Source organism: Hibiscus syriacus, unplaced genomic scaffold (genome assembly GCF_006381635.1).
Source record: "Hibiscus syriacus cultivar Baekdansim isolate YM2019G1 unplaced genomic scaffold, ASM638163v2 tig00110303_pilon, whole genome shotgun sequence".
In the NCBI taxonomy this organism is placed as follows: domain Eukaryota; kingdom Viridiplantae; phylum Streptophyta; class Magnoliopsida; order Malvales; family Malvaceae; genus Hibiscus; species Hibiscus syriacus.
This window is the reverse complement of record NW_024062672.1, coordinates 187541-205799: the sequence shown is the minus strand read 5'-3', so window position 1 is coordinate 205799 and position 18259 is coordinate 187541. Positions and strand designations below refer to the sequence as shown.

At 33.2% G+C, this 18259-nt stretch overlaps 1 protein-coding gene and 1 pseudogene across 1 annotated transcript; one reads left to right on the top strand and one right to left on the bottom strand.

Annotated features, from left to right (window-relative positions):
- The first annotated feature begins 4320 nt into the window (after positions 1 to 4320).
- On the top strand, positions 4321 to 5196 carry LOC120116845. The gene is made up of 3 exons (XM_039137249.1): positions 4321 to 4384; positions 4464 to 4787; positions 5000 to 5196. The coding sequence occupies exons 1-3, from the start codon at positions 4321 to 4323 to the stop codon at positions 5164 to 5166; spliced, it is 555 nt and encodes a 184-aa protein (XP_038993180.1). The 3' UTR covers positions 5167 to 5196.
- Positions 5197 to 9754: 4558 nt separating this feature from the next.
- LOC120116728 lies at positions 9755 to 12212 on the bottom strand (annotated as a pseudogene).
- Between the last annotated feature and the right edge of the window lie 6047 nt (positions 12213 to 18259).

Genomic DNA, 18259 nt, shown 5'->3' with positions numbered 1-18259 from the left:
ACATTGATCAAAGGGCTACCTTGGGTTTTATTTTCGAGTTTGAATGCCACATTGATAAAAAAAAGAAGATAAAGGCTATATTAATTTTCTTTAGAAAGTTCAGACACTTCAAGTGTCTTCTTGTCTAAAAATAATATAATAAATAGAATTTACAACAAATGGATATTCAGAATTTAGTTTGGACCTCAAAATTCGATTGTTAAGAAGCAATTAATATAAGGAGACGATATTCATTTGAGTTATGAGCACCATTAAGATGACGATTAATAAATTTTGTTGGTTAAATTTCGCACACAATGTCTTGGTATGTGTCTATTCATAATATTGTTAGGTTTTTTTATTTTGTTTTATTGAACTGAGAAATTATTAAAATATTACTTTTAAAGAATAATGATTATTATTAGGTACAATGTTAAAATTAGCCTTTAACGTTTATTAAAATGACTTTGTCTCTTATTCTATTTTTGGAGTGTTTTGGCTCCTCAACGTTTCATTTTAGGGTAAAAAAATATCTAACATTTGACAGAATAATCACTTTATCTTTTATTCTTTTTTGACATTTTAGCCCTCAATATTTTTATTTTAGGGGGGAAATTCCTATTTTGGAGCGTTAATCGCGTGTTAACTAACGATTTTCATCTATAAAGGGAGCTTTTTGCCCTAAACTAAAATGTTGGGGCTAAAATGCTCCAAAAAAAGAATCGTTATTTCGTCTTTCTATAGAATACGAAGAGAGGACCTTCTTTCGGGCTGTCTACGAACCCTTCTTCTCGTATGCAATTTTCTATTATTTCTTTGAACCAAAAGAGAAAGGGAAAACACCGGCCAATTTCACACTTTCTGAATGTGCCATTTTACCGAACACTCATTCGTTTCAGGAACAGGAGAAAGGATCGGGTCTTTCAGCTAAAGATCAATATAGAAAGCAGAGTCCAAGGTACATGTGTAAAGCATATAATGCAAGTCTCTTTCTAGAGCATTATATGGGACCTGAAATGATAGAACCCGGTGAATCAGGCGTACTACTGAACATTGATTCTCTCTCCTGAACTATAAATCATTATTTATAGCTAGCAACTACATAAACAACCCTGGGTAGCCCGCCCTACCTACTAATTTATTCAACTAAGCTTGCATCTTACTATAGGGTTTTCTATAACCTAAGACTCTTAGAGAGAGAGTTTCAAACCAAATTGGGGAACTAAACTGCTGGCCATTCCCTAACCTATCTATTATATCTATATATACGCTTAAACCTTACTCGGATTAACTGGGCAAAGGTTCGTAGCGCTTACCATTCTTTGTGATTGCTTATTCGATTCCTAAAAGTGGCTTAAAAGCTCCTTTAGCATAAGAATTTTATAACTAATCAATAAGCAAGGACTCACTCATACCATAGACCTAATAAAAGCATGGTTTTCAGAACCGGACCGGTTAGCGAACCGGCCATGTTACCGGTTCACTGGTTCAACCGGTCGAACCAGTCTGATCGGTCGGAAGAACCGGACGACGTCATAATTATTTAAAAAATTAAATAAAAATATCAAAAATATTTAATAAAAAATAATTTTTTATATCACAAATCATATTCAAAGCAAATCATAACATATATAAGTTAAAAACCATAAAATCAAGTGAAACAAAATGAATAAAATTAACTACGACATAATATTTAAGTTAAAACATATTAAATAATAAAATATAATTATATAACTATAATTAAAAAATAAATTTGGGGCTAAAAAATTTATAACAAAATGATATTGTTTGGTTTAATTTTTTTTTTTAAACAATCACACATGGCTAAGAAACATAGAAGAGCATCCCAAAAGTATAAAGAGTAAAAATATGAGAACAAAACAATCATACATGGCTAAAAACATAGAAGAGCATCCCAACTAACTTCTATAAATAATAGAGGTAATTTGGCATTCAAAATCATGGAGCCTTTTGGTGAGCATTGAGTGAATTATTCTTTCACTTTAATCAAACTCGAATTTTAGACTTCAATCGAGCTTTTAAATTTTTTTTAGTTCAAGCATTTTCGAGTTCGAGTTGAACTTTATAATTTTTAGCTCGTGAGTTTGAGTCGAGTTGAGTTTACTTTTAAAGTTTTCAAGTTCGAGTCGAGCTCAGTAATACTTGAGTTCGACTTGGCTCGTTTAACAAGCGACGTCGTTTGGTTTAATTTTTTTTTTTTAAAAACAAAATTGGCGGTTTTTTCTAGTTTTCAGCCGGTCCGGTTCAAGCGGTTTCGGCCAGTTCACTAGTAGTGGTTCAACTGCTGTAAATTGAACCGGACTAGGCAGCGGTTCCCGGTTGAACCGACCGGTCCGATCCGTTTTTCAAAACAATGAATAAAAAGAGATATATGCCAGTTCTAACATTATGTCTTATTATTATAATGATGATTGATTATTTTCGTACTTTTATATTTTTTAAATAAAATAATTAAAAATATTCAAAGATCATGTTAGAATATAACTTAGACATAATATCAAATTTAATCTTTTTAACATTTGATTGAAAAATTATTTTGGTTTTTTAATCACTTTAACTTTTTCATTTTTTACTCCTTAAAATGACTCTTTTTAAATGGAAACAGGAGTATTTAACAGTTGGATGCTTATACTTTCTGTGGAAGAGGATTAATTGCTCACATAGATGGATCGGACACTATGTTAGCAGTTTCTTTGATTTCTTTGGAAAATCTATACTATCATTCGAGAATCACAGTTGGCTACTGCTTCAAAGATATGAATCCTATGGACCTATGGTTGCTCTCATACTTTACTACCATACCTGATTTGAAGATGCTACCTATGTGTGTTATTTTCATGCCTATGCTGCTGTCTGAGTATTCTAGTTTAAGTGGTTCTCTGTTGACTCTCAAAATTGCAATTACTAAATGCTAAGCATGCCTATCTGCGCTGCTAAATGTTAGTGCTTCTTGTCCTCATTTGGGTTATGTTATGCTGCATCCGATTATCGTTAGACCCTCAGCACAGTTTTTCACTTCTTTATAATCTCCCATTTCAAATCATCCTAGGTTAGTTTTGTGACCAATGGCAATTTCTGGTCACAACAATTCTCTAGAGGATTCACTGTGCACACCGGACTTGCACGTTTACACTCGTGCGTGCTTGGAGCATCTTAAATTTTTTGAAATGATACTCGTTGTTGTTAGGGTCGGCATAACAAGTCAGGTGGTGCATCATCAGTTCTGGACGAGATTTTCCAACTCCCGGGTGTATCAGTGCACTCCAGCCTTTTTTTTCCCGACTCTTTCTTCCTCAACAACTTCTCTTCTGATGTCATTGCATCCAGGGCTTATATACCTCCTACTGTCCTACATCAAGGGTCGTATGTGAAAGACATGGTCTCTGTGGTGCCTGTTAAACGAGTCACCATGTATCATAGTCGTAAATCTTTCAGCTTCTACGTTGTCGGATATAGCCGGCAGGAGGCGTATTTGAAGGACTACTATCCTGCCAGGTTTTGCTGGGTCTTGTGTCCTTGCTTGGAAATTGAAATGGTTGAAGGCATACTCATTTTCCAACTTAAAGGAGACAATTTCATCAAACATTTGAGAGTGACATTTTTGCATCGGTGTAAACTTATATTTTAAACAAGACCATGAGTCCATGACATGAAAATATACGAAAACCCAAGGATGATTAGAATCTTAAGTTGTATGAATTTCAACTGCCTTTGTTGTATCAGAGACTATAAGTTGTAACAGCTGTTTACATACCATATTATCTGCAACTTCTACGATAAAACATATGGTATCTGCCGCTTATTTTTCTCACGAATTGGAACCAGCAGAGAACCAACAGTTATAAAACAAGTGGAGAACCAGCAGAGAATCCGTCGATGTGAGCAAGAGAACCAACAGCGTCAAAATAATAGCTAATAGGTAACTTGGAGCTTAATTAAAAGAAGTTGAAATTAAAAATGGAGAAGGCTTGAGCCAAGTTGTTCATTAAAAATTATAAAATCGAAAACTCGGGAAATTACTTGAGCAGCGGAGGCAAACAAACACCTATATATCTCTTAACCTAAACGAAAGCAACAAAAAGAGAAGACGTGAAATCCAAAGGAGAGATTGGTAAAAGTCCAAAAGCATCTTCCAAGGCAAACTAGAGGCTTAAACAAAGCCCTGTGTCTACGTTCTCTATATATAGAAACTATAACCTTCCCTTTTGGTTTCACATTTCGCCTCCTATATATATCATTCCTTCCTTTATTACTCCCTCAACAAAATCATTTTTGAAACTATCTTCAAAGTTAACTAACCCTTCATCTCTTAATTTAGCAATGGCTTCCTTCAGATTCACTTTCTTTCTCTTCCTTTATTCTCTCTTCCTCCGTGCTTCTCTAGGTACGCCATTGTTAATGGAAATATCTCTTTTACACATATATATGTCCATGTCTCATTTGATGTTGTGAAATTTGTGCAGCTGAGATTGTTTGCGAAGATTTACCACATGATGTTTGTGCGTTTTCGATATCATCTTCCAGGAAGAGATGTTTGTTGGAAACGGCGATGGAGAAAGGTAAGGTAGAGTACCAATGCCGGACATCTGAGGTGGTGGTGGAGCGAATGGCGGAGCATATCGAGAGCGACGAATGTGTTCGGGCTTGTGGGGTTGATAGGAATGCCATTGGCATTTCATCCGATTCCCTTCTCGAGCCACAATTCACCAACAAGCTTTGTGCCCCCGCTTGCAGCCACAACTGCCCCAACATCGTCGATCTTTTCTTCAATTTGGCCGCCGGTGAAGGTAACGAATTTACCCAACTTTTCCTTCTTTATAGGTCAAATTATGATTTCGGTCCCTCTATTATGCTTAAATTATGGTTTCAGTCCATTTATTACGTGATAGTGTCTGTCCAGAATTTTTCTTATACCGTTAACAAGACAGGCACCGCACACGCAATTGTTGTAACTCAGATTTTTTTAAACCTAACGGTATATCACGATGGTTGGTTGCAGGAGTGTTTTTGCCCGATCTTTGTGAGGCTCAGCGCAGAAATCCACGGCGGTCGATGGCGGAGTTCATGTCGAGCTCCGGGGCAGCCTCAGGCCCTGTTCCCATGGAAGCAGAGTTATTTGCGGCTGATGCATTAGCATCGGCTCCAGCCCCTGATTTCCTGGAATGATCAAATTCGTTTGTGGTCGCTTCGTTATTATCTAATAATTGGTTTCATCAGAATTGGATTGATTCGAGATGTAAATTGATTTGAGAAATAATTTGCAGGGAGAAGAGAGAATTCGGGGTTTGTTTATATGAGTGGGGTTTTAGCCGATTCTTTTTCTATACACGTTCTACACAGCATAGATATATATACATCTTTAGATTTCATTCAATATAAATAAAACAACTATTATCTCTTCACAACAAGTTGAAAGATCCAATTCTCCCCTCATTCATTTTGTTAAATGGGTTTGATAAGTCCAACCAACCAATTCGCAATTTTGTCCTTTGAGAATGCAAAAGCTAAGTGGAGGTAAATATACAGAGATTACACTATTTAAACTTTTTAAGTTTTACAATTTTTCAAATGGTTGGATGAGTTGAATTATCCTAAAATTAAAAATTTTAATCTCAATCAAATTAAATTAGTTAATCTAACTTTTCAAAATATGTATAAAACTTAAAAGTTTTACTATAAATAAGCGGATCTTATTTTATATAAGAAAAATATAATTTAAAACAATGATAAATTTTACTTTAACATCCTTAATTTGATAAAAATGCAGTTTGGTATTTTAAAAACTATAAAAGGTATAATATAAAAACATGTGTTCAAATTATACTTAAAAGTTAATTTTTTGTATCTAAAAGATTTTTCGTTAAAAGTAGGTGTTTAACGTTTTATTTTCTACAATTTTAAGTGTCTACCTTTAAAAGTAGGTGTCACATTTATATTTTTTGATTTTTTTAAAAATGTATTTTTTAAAATCTAAACGTGACATTGTTACTTAAAGATTTTTTAACGGTAGGCACCTAAAAGTGTAACGGAAAAAACGTTAAACACCTATTTTTAACAAAAAATTCTTTATACACCAAAATTTAACTTTGAGTATAGTTTTCACACTTATTTTTATATTAAGCCAACTATAAAATATAAGTTAATTTTAGACTTAATACAAAAAAATTGCTTAAATTATACATTTTTCTCATTTAGGTGCCTAAAATTTTTTCTGTCAATTGAAATATCTAACATTACAAACATTATCATTTTAGGTGCTTCGGCCGTAACATTCGTTAAAATATTTCATTAAGTGACACATGTTACATTTATATAATTTAAAGATTTTGTTTAAAATAAAAAAATTAAAAAGGAACCCAAATTTTTTTAAAAAACTTTTAAAAACCCCAAAGCTTTGAAAACCCAAATTTTAATCCCTAAACTCACATAATCCACCATCAAACCTTAACCCCACCGCACCTCCTCTAGACAATCAATTAGCTGACGAAATATCAACAGAATAAGAACCAACGAACTAGAAATGGAGCTGATGAGTCACATGACCTCAACGCAAAAAAAAAGTTACAAATTACGACACCACGTAATCTCGATGGCCAAATAACGTCAAGAATGATGATGTCTGACTAGAGAAAAAAATTGCAAATTACGACACCACGTAATCTCGATGGCCAATCAACGTCAAGAATAATGATGTCTGACTAGAGAGATGGCAAGGATGACATCCGCAACGTTAGTCGTGGCTGACAAGAGAGGTAAGATTAGGGTTAGAATTAGGGATTTAGATTTTTAGTGATTTGTAGTTTTTTTTACTTTAAGAGAAATTACTTTTTAATATAATGATATTTTTAAGTTTTTTAATATAAATTTTTAAAAACTATCTGAATAATACATGTGTCATTTAACGGATTTTTTCAACGATTCTTACGGTCGAAATACGTAAAATAATAAGGTTGGTTTGATACCTAGATTGATTGAAAAAAGTTAAGGCAAGTAAATGAAAAAAAATTATATAGTTTAGACACCTATTTTATATTAAATTTTAATTTTATGGTAAAAATATATATTGATTAAAAAAATAATAATTCAATTATGATCTCTACTAAAATATTTCTAACATCAACATGCACGAAATAAAAATGTCGTAACCGGTTTTTGTCCCGGCACGAATTTTTACTTGGCGGGAAAAATAAAATGAATAAATAAATGATTTTTCTTTTTAAAATGTTTTAGGAGTCACCATTGATCTTTTTGAGTTAGGTAGGTCAAATACCTAAAAACAATCTTTTAAAATAGTTTTTAAGAAAACATAATTTAAAAGATAAACTGATTCTGCGTATAACCAAAAAAATTTTAATAAAAAAAGATTCGTGGTCGATTACATTTAGGGAAGGTTAGCACCCCTATAACGCCCAAAATTGGTACTCGTTAATTATAAATTGTCTCTATTATTGAAAATTTAAGAATTCAAAAATATATTTAATTTCTAATTTTTTTATTTCAAATTTATTACTATAATTTACAAAAATACATTAATATTTATAAATATATACTTTTTTATATTTTTATAAATAAGATATTTATTTACTTAAGAATATCAGAAAATGACTTCTAGTTGCTTTAAGACGGCCCCTTTCTTAATATTTAAAAAATATTAATAAATATTAATAAAACATTTCTTTGAAAATAATTAAAAAATAAAATAAAATAAAATAATATATATAATTTATAAAAGTAGGATATTTATTTATTTAAAAATATCAGAAAATGACTTCTAGTTGCTTTAAGACATCCCTTTCTTAATATTAAAAAATAAATGAATATTAAAAATATGATTAAAATAATTTATATAAAATTAAAGTAAATATATTTTTTATAAACATGATATTTATTATTTTTAAAATAAATGAATAGTACATCTAGTTGTTTTAAGACTTCCCTTTCTTAATATTTAAAAAAAATAAATATTATTAATTTATAAATATAAACGAATAATATATATTAATATAATAAAAAAAATAAAATAATGATAATTAAAATATTGAATTAAATATATAAAATTAAAATATAACTAAATAGTGATTAAAATAAATAAAATTGAAACTATAATACTAAAATATAAAAAGTAATAAAACTTGTAAATAAATTAAAATTAGTGATTAAATTATAACATATTAAAATTAAATGCCTTAATTCGTAATTATTTATTTAAAATTACAGTGGCTAAACATGCTATTTTACCAATTTATTAATTTAGGGACTAAAATAAATATATATAAAATTCGGACATCAAATTAAATTAAATTAAAACATGCTATTTGGGATCAAAATATTAATTATTAAAAATATGATTGCTAAATCGGTTATTTGCCTAAAATCTATATATTTATATGGTAAGGACTAAATTATAAAGGAGTAAAATTAAGAGACCCAATTAAAATGATCATAAATTGATTTTAGTGACTATAATGTAAAGTTACAAATATTGGATGGCATCAGGTATAATTAACCCATAAGAGAAATTACACAAAGGCCTTCACCAAAACTACGTCGTTTTGGTAAGGGTATTTAAACCCCGGTAAGTATTTCTCTATTTTTTTATATTTTGGTGGTTTATGGTTGCTGTGGTGCTCTCTAGTTTGCTTTTTTGTTTTTCCTTTGTAGGTTCGGTCGATGGTTTTATAGCCATCACCGATGTTCATCTTGGACCGTTAATAAGGCTCCCTTTGGTGAGTCACCGAACTTCCAATGGTGACTCACTATCGGACGACGTGTGCGGCTGTAATGACTCTTCTGGAAGCCTTCGGTTGGCGTCGTGGCAGTGTGACAGTAGAGGTTGAGGCGGTGGTAGCGGCTGGCTGACGAACGGCAGCCATGTGGCCCTAGGGTATCATAACCCTAGGGTTTCTGCTGGGACCATCTGAACCGTTGGATCTAAGCCAGATCCAATGGTGGACAAGGAGAGGCGGTTGGGGCATGAAATATAAACCCTAATTGGGTTTAGGGTTTCTATTGGGCTTGGGCTCCGAGATTTGTAACTGGGTCGGTCTATTTGGGCTCTTGTAACTGGGCCTTTTGGTCTGAAACGTAATAAAATAATTTAATAATAATAATAATAATAAATATAATAATAAAATAATTATAATAATATTTATATAAAAAATAAAAAAAAAACTAATTGATGAAAAAAAATTAGTATCTTCAAAAACATTTTAATAAATATTTAAAAATAAATGTGTACATGTATTGAAAAATATCGTTAAAATAAAACCATTAGTTTTGGAGCTCAGTAGCTCACACCATATACTTTACATATATTCAAAACTCTAATGCAGTAATCGTAATAATTTTTTTTAATAATACGTGATAATTATAATATGTAGTATTTATTTATAATTTTTTAATTATTATTATACATATATTTGACAAACATTATTATTAAAATTTTAAAAACTCTAAAAATAATATATTTTTTATTACTGAATTCATTTAATAAATTCATAAATGTAACGAAGGTTGAATTCAAATTTTATATAACTAAATTATCAATTTTATTTTGAGAGAAGTTGTCAAATTATTGAAGTTTTCTATGATGGAGACTCCATCCTCACTCACGAGTTAACTTATAGTAATATATTAATGACAAGAAAATGTAATCATATTTATAATTTTTTAAAAGAAAATTTGAGATTAAAAATAGGAATTAATATCATTTTCTTTTTTAAAACTTAAAAGATTCTAAATTTTTGTACCCTTCACTTGCTATGAATTTTTGTTTTGCATATTATACATTAAATAAATTATTTTTTTAATTTAAATATCTCTAGCACTGTGGAAGATCCGTCGGCGGTGGAGGCAAGGTTGTTTCCGGCGTCGGTCCGTTCTCAACCGTGAAGGCAGTGGCAAGGCCCACCGGTAAGTGCATGTCCAGGTGGCAATGCAGTAACCATACACCTGCACAGTATATATGAGAAACAAGAATATCAAGAAATTTTTCTGTTATAAGAAGTGTGTCTTGCTGTTGTTGATTGGGGCCGTTATATTCTATCATTTTTCGGATATAAGAAGACTTTTAATGAGATATATATTTCGAATCTAAGAGTGCATAATATTTCAATAAAAATTTAATTGCCCAGCAAAAAAAAAAAAAAAGAGGAAACAAGAATATCAAGAAAATTTTCTGCCAAATTGTAATTTGTTCTTCCACTGAACTGAAATTTGATATTTAATCCTTTTAAGAAGATATGTAAGTGATGATCGGAAACTAACCTGGATTATTAGCTACGAATCTGATGACAGCCCATCCTCCAACCGGCACACCGATTGTGTTGCGTATCTGAGGGTTAATTAAATTGAGCTTCTTTCTATCAGTAGCAGGGTTGTAGTTTCCGAACCCTTGAGCCAATATATAGAAATCAAAGCCATGGAGGTGCATAGGATGATTCTCCGGTCCCAGGATATTCGTGTTTTGGAATATTATCTCGACGGTTGAGTTGAACTTAAGCTTGGTGACCTTCGTATTCTTCGGAGCAAATTTCATCGGAAGAAGTTCGTTAACGGTATCACTAGTGTAATCGAATTCGATGGGGGGCTTGGCAGGGAAATCGGTGGTGTAAACGCCATTGACGTTTTGGTAAAAGGCTTGCAACAACGACAAGCTTGTAGGTTTCATGAAGGACTCATTGTTCATGCTGGCTGAGAGTTTTGGACCCTTGCAACTCGTGTTCGCCGGGCATGGCTCGAGCGCCAATCCAATGGTGATGAACATTTTGTGATCTACCTTAAGCGGGACCGGGTCCCAGAAACGCCCTCCGACCAATCCTTTAAGGCCGGTGTAAAATTTGTGCGCCACGGGGGTGTTTGTTGAATGCCGGAAGGGCTGGCATTAGTGGCAGTGCCGGTGATGGACATCCGTCATAGATGAGGACACCCCTTGTGGTGGTATTAGCAAACGGTACAAGTGCACCGGATACAACTGCAGTTGCATATGGTCTAGCGGCCATGTAATATGAGTCGATTGGTTGATCCGCCGTTAACAGAACGTCGACCGTCTGACCGGGGGTGGTTACCACAACATCGGTGATGTAAGGCTCGACGTAGCTGGCATCGATGGCAACTACTGTCATCTTATGATTGGCTATCTTGTAGAAGAACTGGCTATTGAGTGCAGCATTGATGATACGTAAGAGATAGGTCTTCCCTTGCAACACCGTAAGCTCGAACATTTCTGATCGAAAAACCACTTAGTTAATTACAGCATATCAAAATAAGATTAAATACTTGTAAAATCAACTACATATTACTATTGAAAGGTAATCATAATTTTGAATATAAATCGCAAAAAAAAAAACTTAAATTAAAGAAAATCGAATGTTATGAGATGACTTACGATGTTTAGAGCATGGGTAGGTATCACCAGGCCATCCATTTATTGTAAAAGCATCAGAATGAATAGGGGAAGCTCCTGTAGCAGCTGCCAGTCTGTCCACATCAACGACATTACCATTCCACCACTCACCTAAAATGATCGGAACTTCCCTGTAGGGCTTATGGAACGGATACGGGTGGCCGTCTCGGGGGCGGATGATGAGTGCACCGTAGACGGTGGAACGGAGATACGAGACATGAGCATGCCACCAAAGTGTCCCCCTCCTGTTTGACTATCGTGAATTTATACGTGTGTTTGCATCCGGGCCGTATCGGACATTGAGTGACCATGCTAGGTCCATCTGCCCAGCTACTCAGCATCTGAAACACTCCATGCCTGCTCAACCAATAACCATCAATCAAAACACAAAATATAGTTTTATTTAACATTACCAATTGTATTGAAAACATACCAGTGAATAGTCATGTTGTAAGGTGATAGGTTAAAGACATGAACAACTAATGTGTCGCCCTCTTGAACGCGAATCGTCGGACCAGGTAAACCACCATTTACTGCAGTAATCACTTGCGTTTTGCATAGCCGACTAACAGTCAAATTTTTCACCTGCCAACAAATTTAAGTAATAACTAAAGTTAGGGTCAAAATATTCAAAACGAATATTATAAATGGGTAAATCAAAGCTGCATGAAGTAGATAATTACATAAAATGAGTGCTCCACTATTCCAGCAGCTGAAGTTGCTGAGGCAGCGAAAAGAAGTAAAGTGCAGGCAAACAAGAACACGTGGCGCCCCATTTTTGTGGGAGACGATGAAAGAAGAGAGGAGAATGAAATGGTAAGAAAAACAATAGCTTCTGTATGTATATATATATATAATATATTAGAAACGCCAGTGTTCCGCGTGGAACTTGAATCATATTATTGTTCAACCTATAAAATAAAATAATTGTTTTGTCATATGTCAAATAAAGCCTGTAATATCCAAAATATTTGCAGTTTGGCGAACCATTTGTTAAATATTTTATGCATTTGGAATGGGCAATTGATGCGCTTATAATGAGAGAATTTGGTTGGTGAGGGATACTGCCAATTGCAATTTCCGAATTAATGGATTTTGACAAAATATATTGTTATTTAAGTGAAGGAAAAGATGTAAACAGCCACCCCTGGATTAGATTAATCATTTGTGCAGAAGTATATCGTATAACATTTCAAACAACCCACAGCGATTGATTAAGTCAAAAATCTTAGAGTTGGTAGAATCCTCATGATCTTAATCAAAAACCAAAATACATATTAAACAAATTAGCACAAACAAACAAGTAATTTATTGGTTGGTCCAGAATATATGTTTGTACATTATATGCCACATTTGCTTATAAATTATTTATCTATATTTATCAAAGGGAAATATAATAGCTATGAGATGACACAATATATTTGTCTACCGTTGGCCGAAAGGAAAGGTTCCCAAATCTAAAACTACTTTTAGAAAATTTATAATGATTACGTGATAAGGGACACTTATTCATTGACTAATTCCATATCGAATACTCTAATAATCAGAATATATGATATAAATCAACTTATTCATTGACACGATTAAATGATGGAGAATGTCATGTCCCGCACTCTCAAGAAAGTAGACGTGCCTAAAAGGTAATAAAGTGATTAATCTCACGTTAAAATGGAAATGAAAAATTATGGAGTTTGAAAATGGTGACACTATATATCCTAGCATATATGTCTTTTAAGAAGAGGATATTGATCCTATGACAAATGTCACATATTAAACAACAATAAAAATCTTACTTATCATGTAAAAAAATAGAAAATATATGTAAATCTTAGATAATATTATTTAAATTATAACTAAAATATATCATAATATTATGAATAATTATAATTAAATTTAACGAAAAAATTCAAATGACTTAGTTTGATTAAAAAATTCAAATAAAATTAAATTATAAAGTAAGACTCGTTAATTTAATTAACTTAATTTTTTACTCGATCCTTTTATATTGTAGTTTATAAACTTTATCTTATTTAGATTTACATTATATCGTATTTAAAGCTCCAACTTTATGAAACATTTTTTTTGAAAGTCTAAACGTTTAAACTTGTGTGCTTTGATTTACTACTTTTACTAATATTTTCAACTAAAACTTGATGCATGTACTTTTGGAATGTAGTACCTTGTATGCTTTGGATATTTCAAATCATGATTATGATGTTACATAAATCCATTGAAATTATAATTCATAAAAGATGACTAACTCAAGTTGTTGAAAAGGTCATATTCAATTCTTTTCATATTTTTATTTGATTTTTGATTTTTTATATTTTCAAGTAGTTTTAAATATAATTTCTTGATTTTTTTATAATTTTAATATTTGAAAATACATAATTTGCAAATGTGTTTTAATATTATGAATTTTTAAATAAATCATTAAATTTTAAAAAAAATCCAATTAAGTTTTGAGTTTTTCTAAAGATTCAATTAAGTTCTTTTATCAGATCATCATTCATATGTGGATTGTCGCATTAATATTATAAATCGTCGCATCAACACTATACACCACCATATTAGCATTATAGACTAATTAACTATCACATCAATATTATAACAATAAATAAAGATCTCAATTGATCAAAGGACAATATTGATGGAACAAGAATAAAGGACAACATCAATGCAATTAAAAATGAGAGATAATATTAGTAAGAGAAAATAACCTCAGTGACCGAAAATGCCTTATAATATACGATTTTAACCAAATTTTTTTTGGATTTGAGAAAATGACCAACAAATTCGCAACGCGAACACCAATTTCGCAACCTAGTTTCCAAATTCGCAACGCGGATATATAAATCGCAACACAGAAGTCAAATTCACAACACATAAGTCAAATTCGCAAAGAGCTTTTATTTTCTCAACGCGGATTTTATTTTCGAATTCGAAACACAATATTAATTTCGCAACACAAATGTAAACAATATTATCGTAAATCATAACCTAAAACCCTAAATCACAACTCAGTACCATCTCCATCTCTCACTCTCTACGGCGACATCTGCCCCCATCTCCGACGAAATTCGTCCCCATCTCCAGCGAAATCCGTCTATCTCCATCTCTCAGAGCAACCCTCACAACCATTCACTGTCAGAAATAAAAAATCAACCACCGAGGGTTAGTTTTTTTAATCTCTTATTTTTATTTTGAAATTTTTGTATTATTATTAGATTTTTCTTATATTGATGATAAATTTACTGGTAATTTCAATATATATAGATTAATCATTTCACTGAGATTGCTTAGTAAATTCATTCGGTTGCTGCCAATACTGCTAAATTGTTTAGTCTTTAACCCTGTGAAGTTAGTAATTGTCTTTGTTTTGTCTTTTTTTGTTGAAGAAATGCAATTCATTCAAATTTTAATTTTTAGAAGAATAGTTTTTGAAACTTAAATTCGCAACACGAAAATGAAAATCGCAACACCAAAATCGCAACGCGAAAATGAAAATCGCAACGCGATTTTCTCGTTGCGAATTTAATTTTCAGAAACTACTCTTATTCTGCAAATTGAAACTTGAATGAATTGCATTACTTTAACCAAAAAACAAAGACAAATACTAACTTCACAGTCTTTATGTTGTCCTTGAACATGCACTAAACCTATATGTTGCCCTTTTAAATGTTATCTGATGCATTTTGTGAACTATGATGGAATAATGACTTGGGTGAATACCGTGCTAGTTTAAAACATATTTGGCTTTGTTTTCACTATTTAATATCATATCTGTTTATAGTGTATAATTTGTAGTTTTTGGTATATCTAACTTGGTATGTTTATTGTTTTTGTAGAAATTTTTTCGGCTCAATTAACCTTAAGGAATAAATTAAGCCTAGCCACTAAAATTGCGTCGACGCTTACACCTCTACAAAGAAAATTGTTTGAGGATACTTGCTTCGGGCCATGGCTGAAAGTACAACATACGGGTGGAGATACTATGTTGACACATTTGTTTCTTCAGATGACTAACGATCTACCCGAGAGGATACAACGTGGTGATGAAGAGATATGGTTTCATTTTCCTTCGGCGTATACTTGTTTTGGGCGGGAGGAGTTTTGCTTAATCACTGGTCTACGCTTCGGACACGATGAAGTAACCCGGTACACTAGTCATATCTCCCGCCCATCATGGTTATCTCGGGTTTTTCCTGAGCTGGCAAAGTCGAAGCCGAGTTTACATGTCGATGACTTGAAGAGATTATTTGTTAAAGATAGTTTTACTCGGATGGATGACCTTGATGTTGTTCGAGTATGACATTTATTACTTTTGCATGCCGGCTTTTTAGGCAAAGAGGGCAGACAACCTATTTCTGAGGACCTAATATTATTGGTAGAGGACCTAAATGCATGGAACCTATTTTCGTGGGGTTCATATCTATGGAAAGCTACCTTGAAGAAGTTGTCGTCTGCCTTTGAGGATCGAAAAAGTTTGCGGGGCGATGGTTCTAAATACACTTTGGCAGGCTTTATTTGGGCCTTAAAGGTAAGAATTTCTATATAATGTTTCCAAATTTATAATTAATTATTTAATAATTACTGATGTTTGTGTATTATATTGTTTGTAGATTTGGATATTTGAGGCTTTTCCCAGCATGCAGACATATGTGATAAAAATTCAAATGATATTACTAGGGCTATTACCTGGAGGAGGATCCGCCTGTTGGATTGGGAAGAGTTACTACCATATACGACGATGAATGATGTAAGTTAACACACAAATACTACCATATATAAACAAGTTATTACTAGTACACTTTTAACTTTGTTTGAGCTTTTATATTATTAGGAGGTCAACTATCCATTACAGAGGCTGACACCCACAGAGACTGAGCTTACCACTAATTGGTGGCAAGCTAGTAAACGGTTTTTTTATGGGACGGATGATGAGCACCCCCCACCTCGAGAGCCATCATCTGATTGGGCCGATTCTACAGCTCGACACTCGGAGCCATCACCTGATCGAGCCTCTTCTCCACCTCCACCATCACCTATTCCATCACATCATCGAGCCTCTTCTCCACCATCACCTCATGATAGGCGACCGAAAAAGAGGCCATGATATTTATCTCCCTGTTCTCCACCTCCACGAGATGAGTTAGGGGAGTTACGTGATGAGTTCGGTGCTTTGCGTCATGAGGTCGGTACTTTACGTGAAGACAATGGTGCATGACGTGATGAGGTACGGTCTTTATATGGTGAGGTGGATGTTTTACACGATGACAATGGTGCGCTACGAGGTGAGGTATCTACTTTACGTGATGAGGTAGCCGCTCTACGTGAGATTGTTTTATCGTTGTAGAATGAGGTTCATACTTTACGCAATGAGGTAAATTTGTTTAATACTATACTAAAAATGAAAATAACATTTTTTTGGCATTATTTATTTATTTACTGATTTATGTATTAATTTATTTTCAGCGGGCCGATAAGGTAGATGTTTTACGTCCGGTTTTTCTTGCACGACGGGGTTCACGCATCAGACGTCGTGTGTGTGCCATTACGTCTCCTTTCACCCCACTAGTGCCAAGACTCCGTAAAAAGAAGCCTGATTCACCTGTCATCATTCAAGAGGTCCCTCACACCGTTTAAGAGCCCGATTCACATGGCATCATATGTCGATATATTGATAAACCCCCTTCTGTGCCCGATATGATGGATGCGAGTTGGCTTTAATATGAGTTACCGGCCAGTACCATTCCTCAGCAGGAGAGGGAAACACTACCGGACACAATTACGGATAATACCCTTTGGGCTAAGACCGCAGTTGATTTTTATCTACATGAGTGAAGCCAGGGGTGTTATTCTGACATATGCAAACTCGACGATGTTATGCATTTGTTTCTTGATCGGTCTTGGTGGGGTATTTTATTAGGGGTTGAAGATAATGGCTATTTCGAAAGGGGTAAGTCTTATATTCTTCTTATATTGTATTTTGATTAATTTTTTTAAATTTATTAATAAATTCACTAATATATGTATTTTTTTATAAAACAGCATATTTATGCATGGGTGTCACGTCTTCTAATAATAAGGAAATTGAAGAAAAATAAAATACTTGATGGACTATTATGCCGACGTCTTTTCACGTAGCTCACTTGAAGGATCTGAGAGATTCTTCATATATTTTGGGTAATGGAAAAGCTAAACTTTATCCTGCGTGGTGGGAGGTCGATAAGGTTAGTATTTATTTTTTGAATATTTTAAAGGTGTTCATAAATTTTATTTGATGTGCGCAATTATTTATGATTGCAGGTGTTTATCCCTATTTTGGAACTTCGTCATTGGCTTCTCATCGAGATTCAGCTCTCATCCCTGAAGACAATAGTATATGACAGTATGTTGAATTACATACCATTGTCTGATTTGAGAGATATTATTTGTAAGGGATAGAGCGTTCATTTGGAAAAATACTTGGACGCGATTGATTATTGGACTAATTCTGAAACAAGAAGCCAAAAAAGTTCAAAGTTACAATGATCAGAGACGATACCGCGCCACAACAAACGGAGGGAGTCAGAGGGGATTGTGGTCCTCTTGTATGCATGTTCTTGGAACATTTGATGACAGGAAGTAAACAATTTCTACCTCCCACAGATAGAGATAGAGGTGTACTAGGGTTGTGGTTTCGGCATTTTATGGCTCAAGCGATATATGCGAGACGTTGCCTACCTTCATCCGCGTGCTGAAAGTGTGTATAAACAATTGGTAAGTTTGAGCAAGTGTTGTTAACATATATACTCTTTGTTGGTTTGAAAATGTTTGGTTAGGTACTTAGAATTAAATAATTTGTTGTTTATT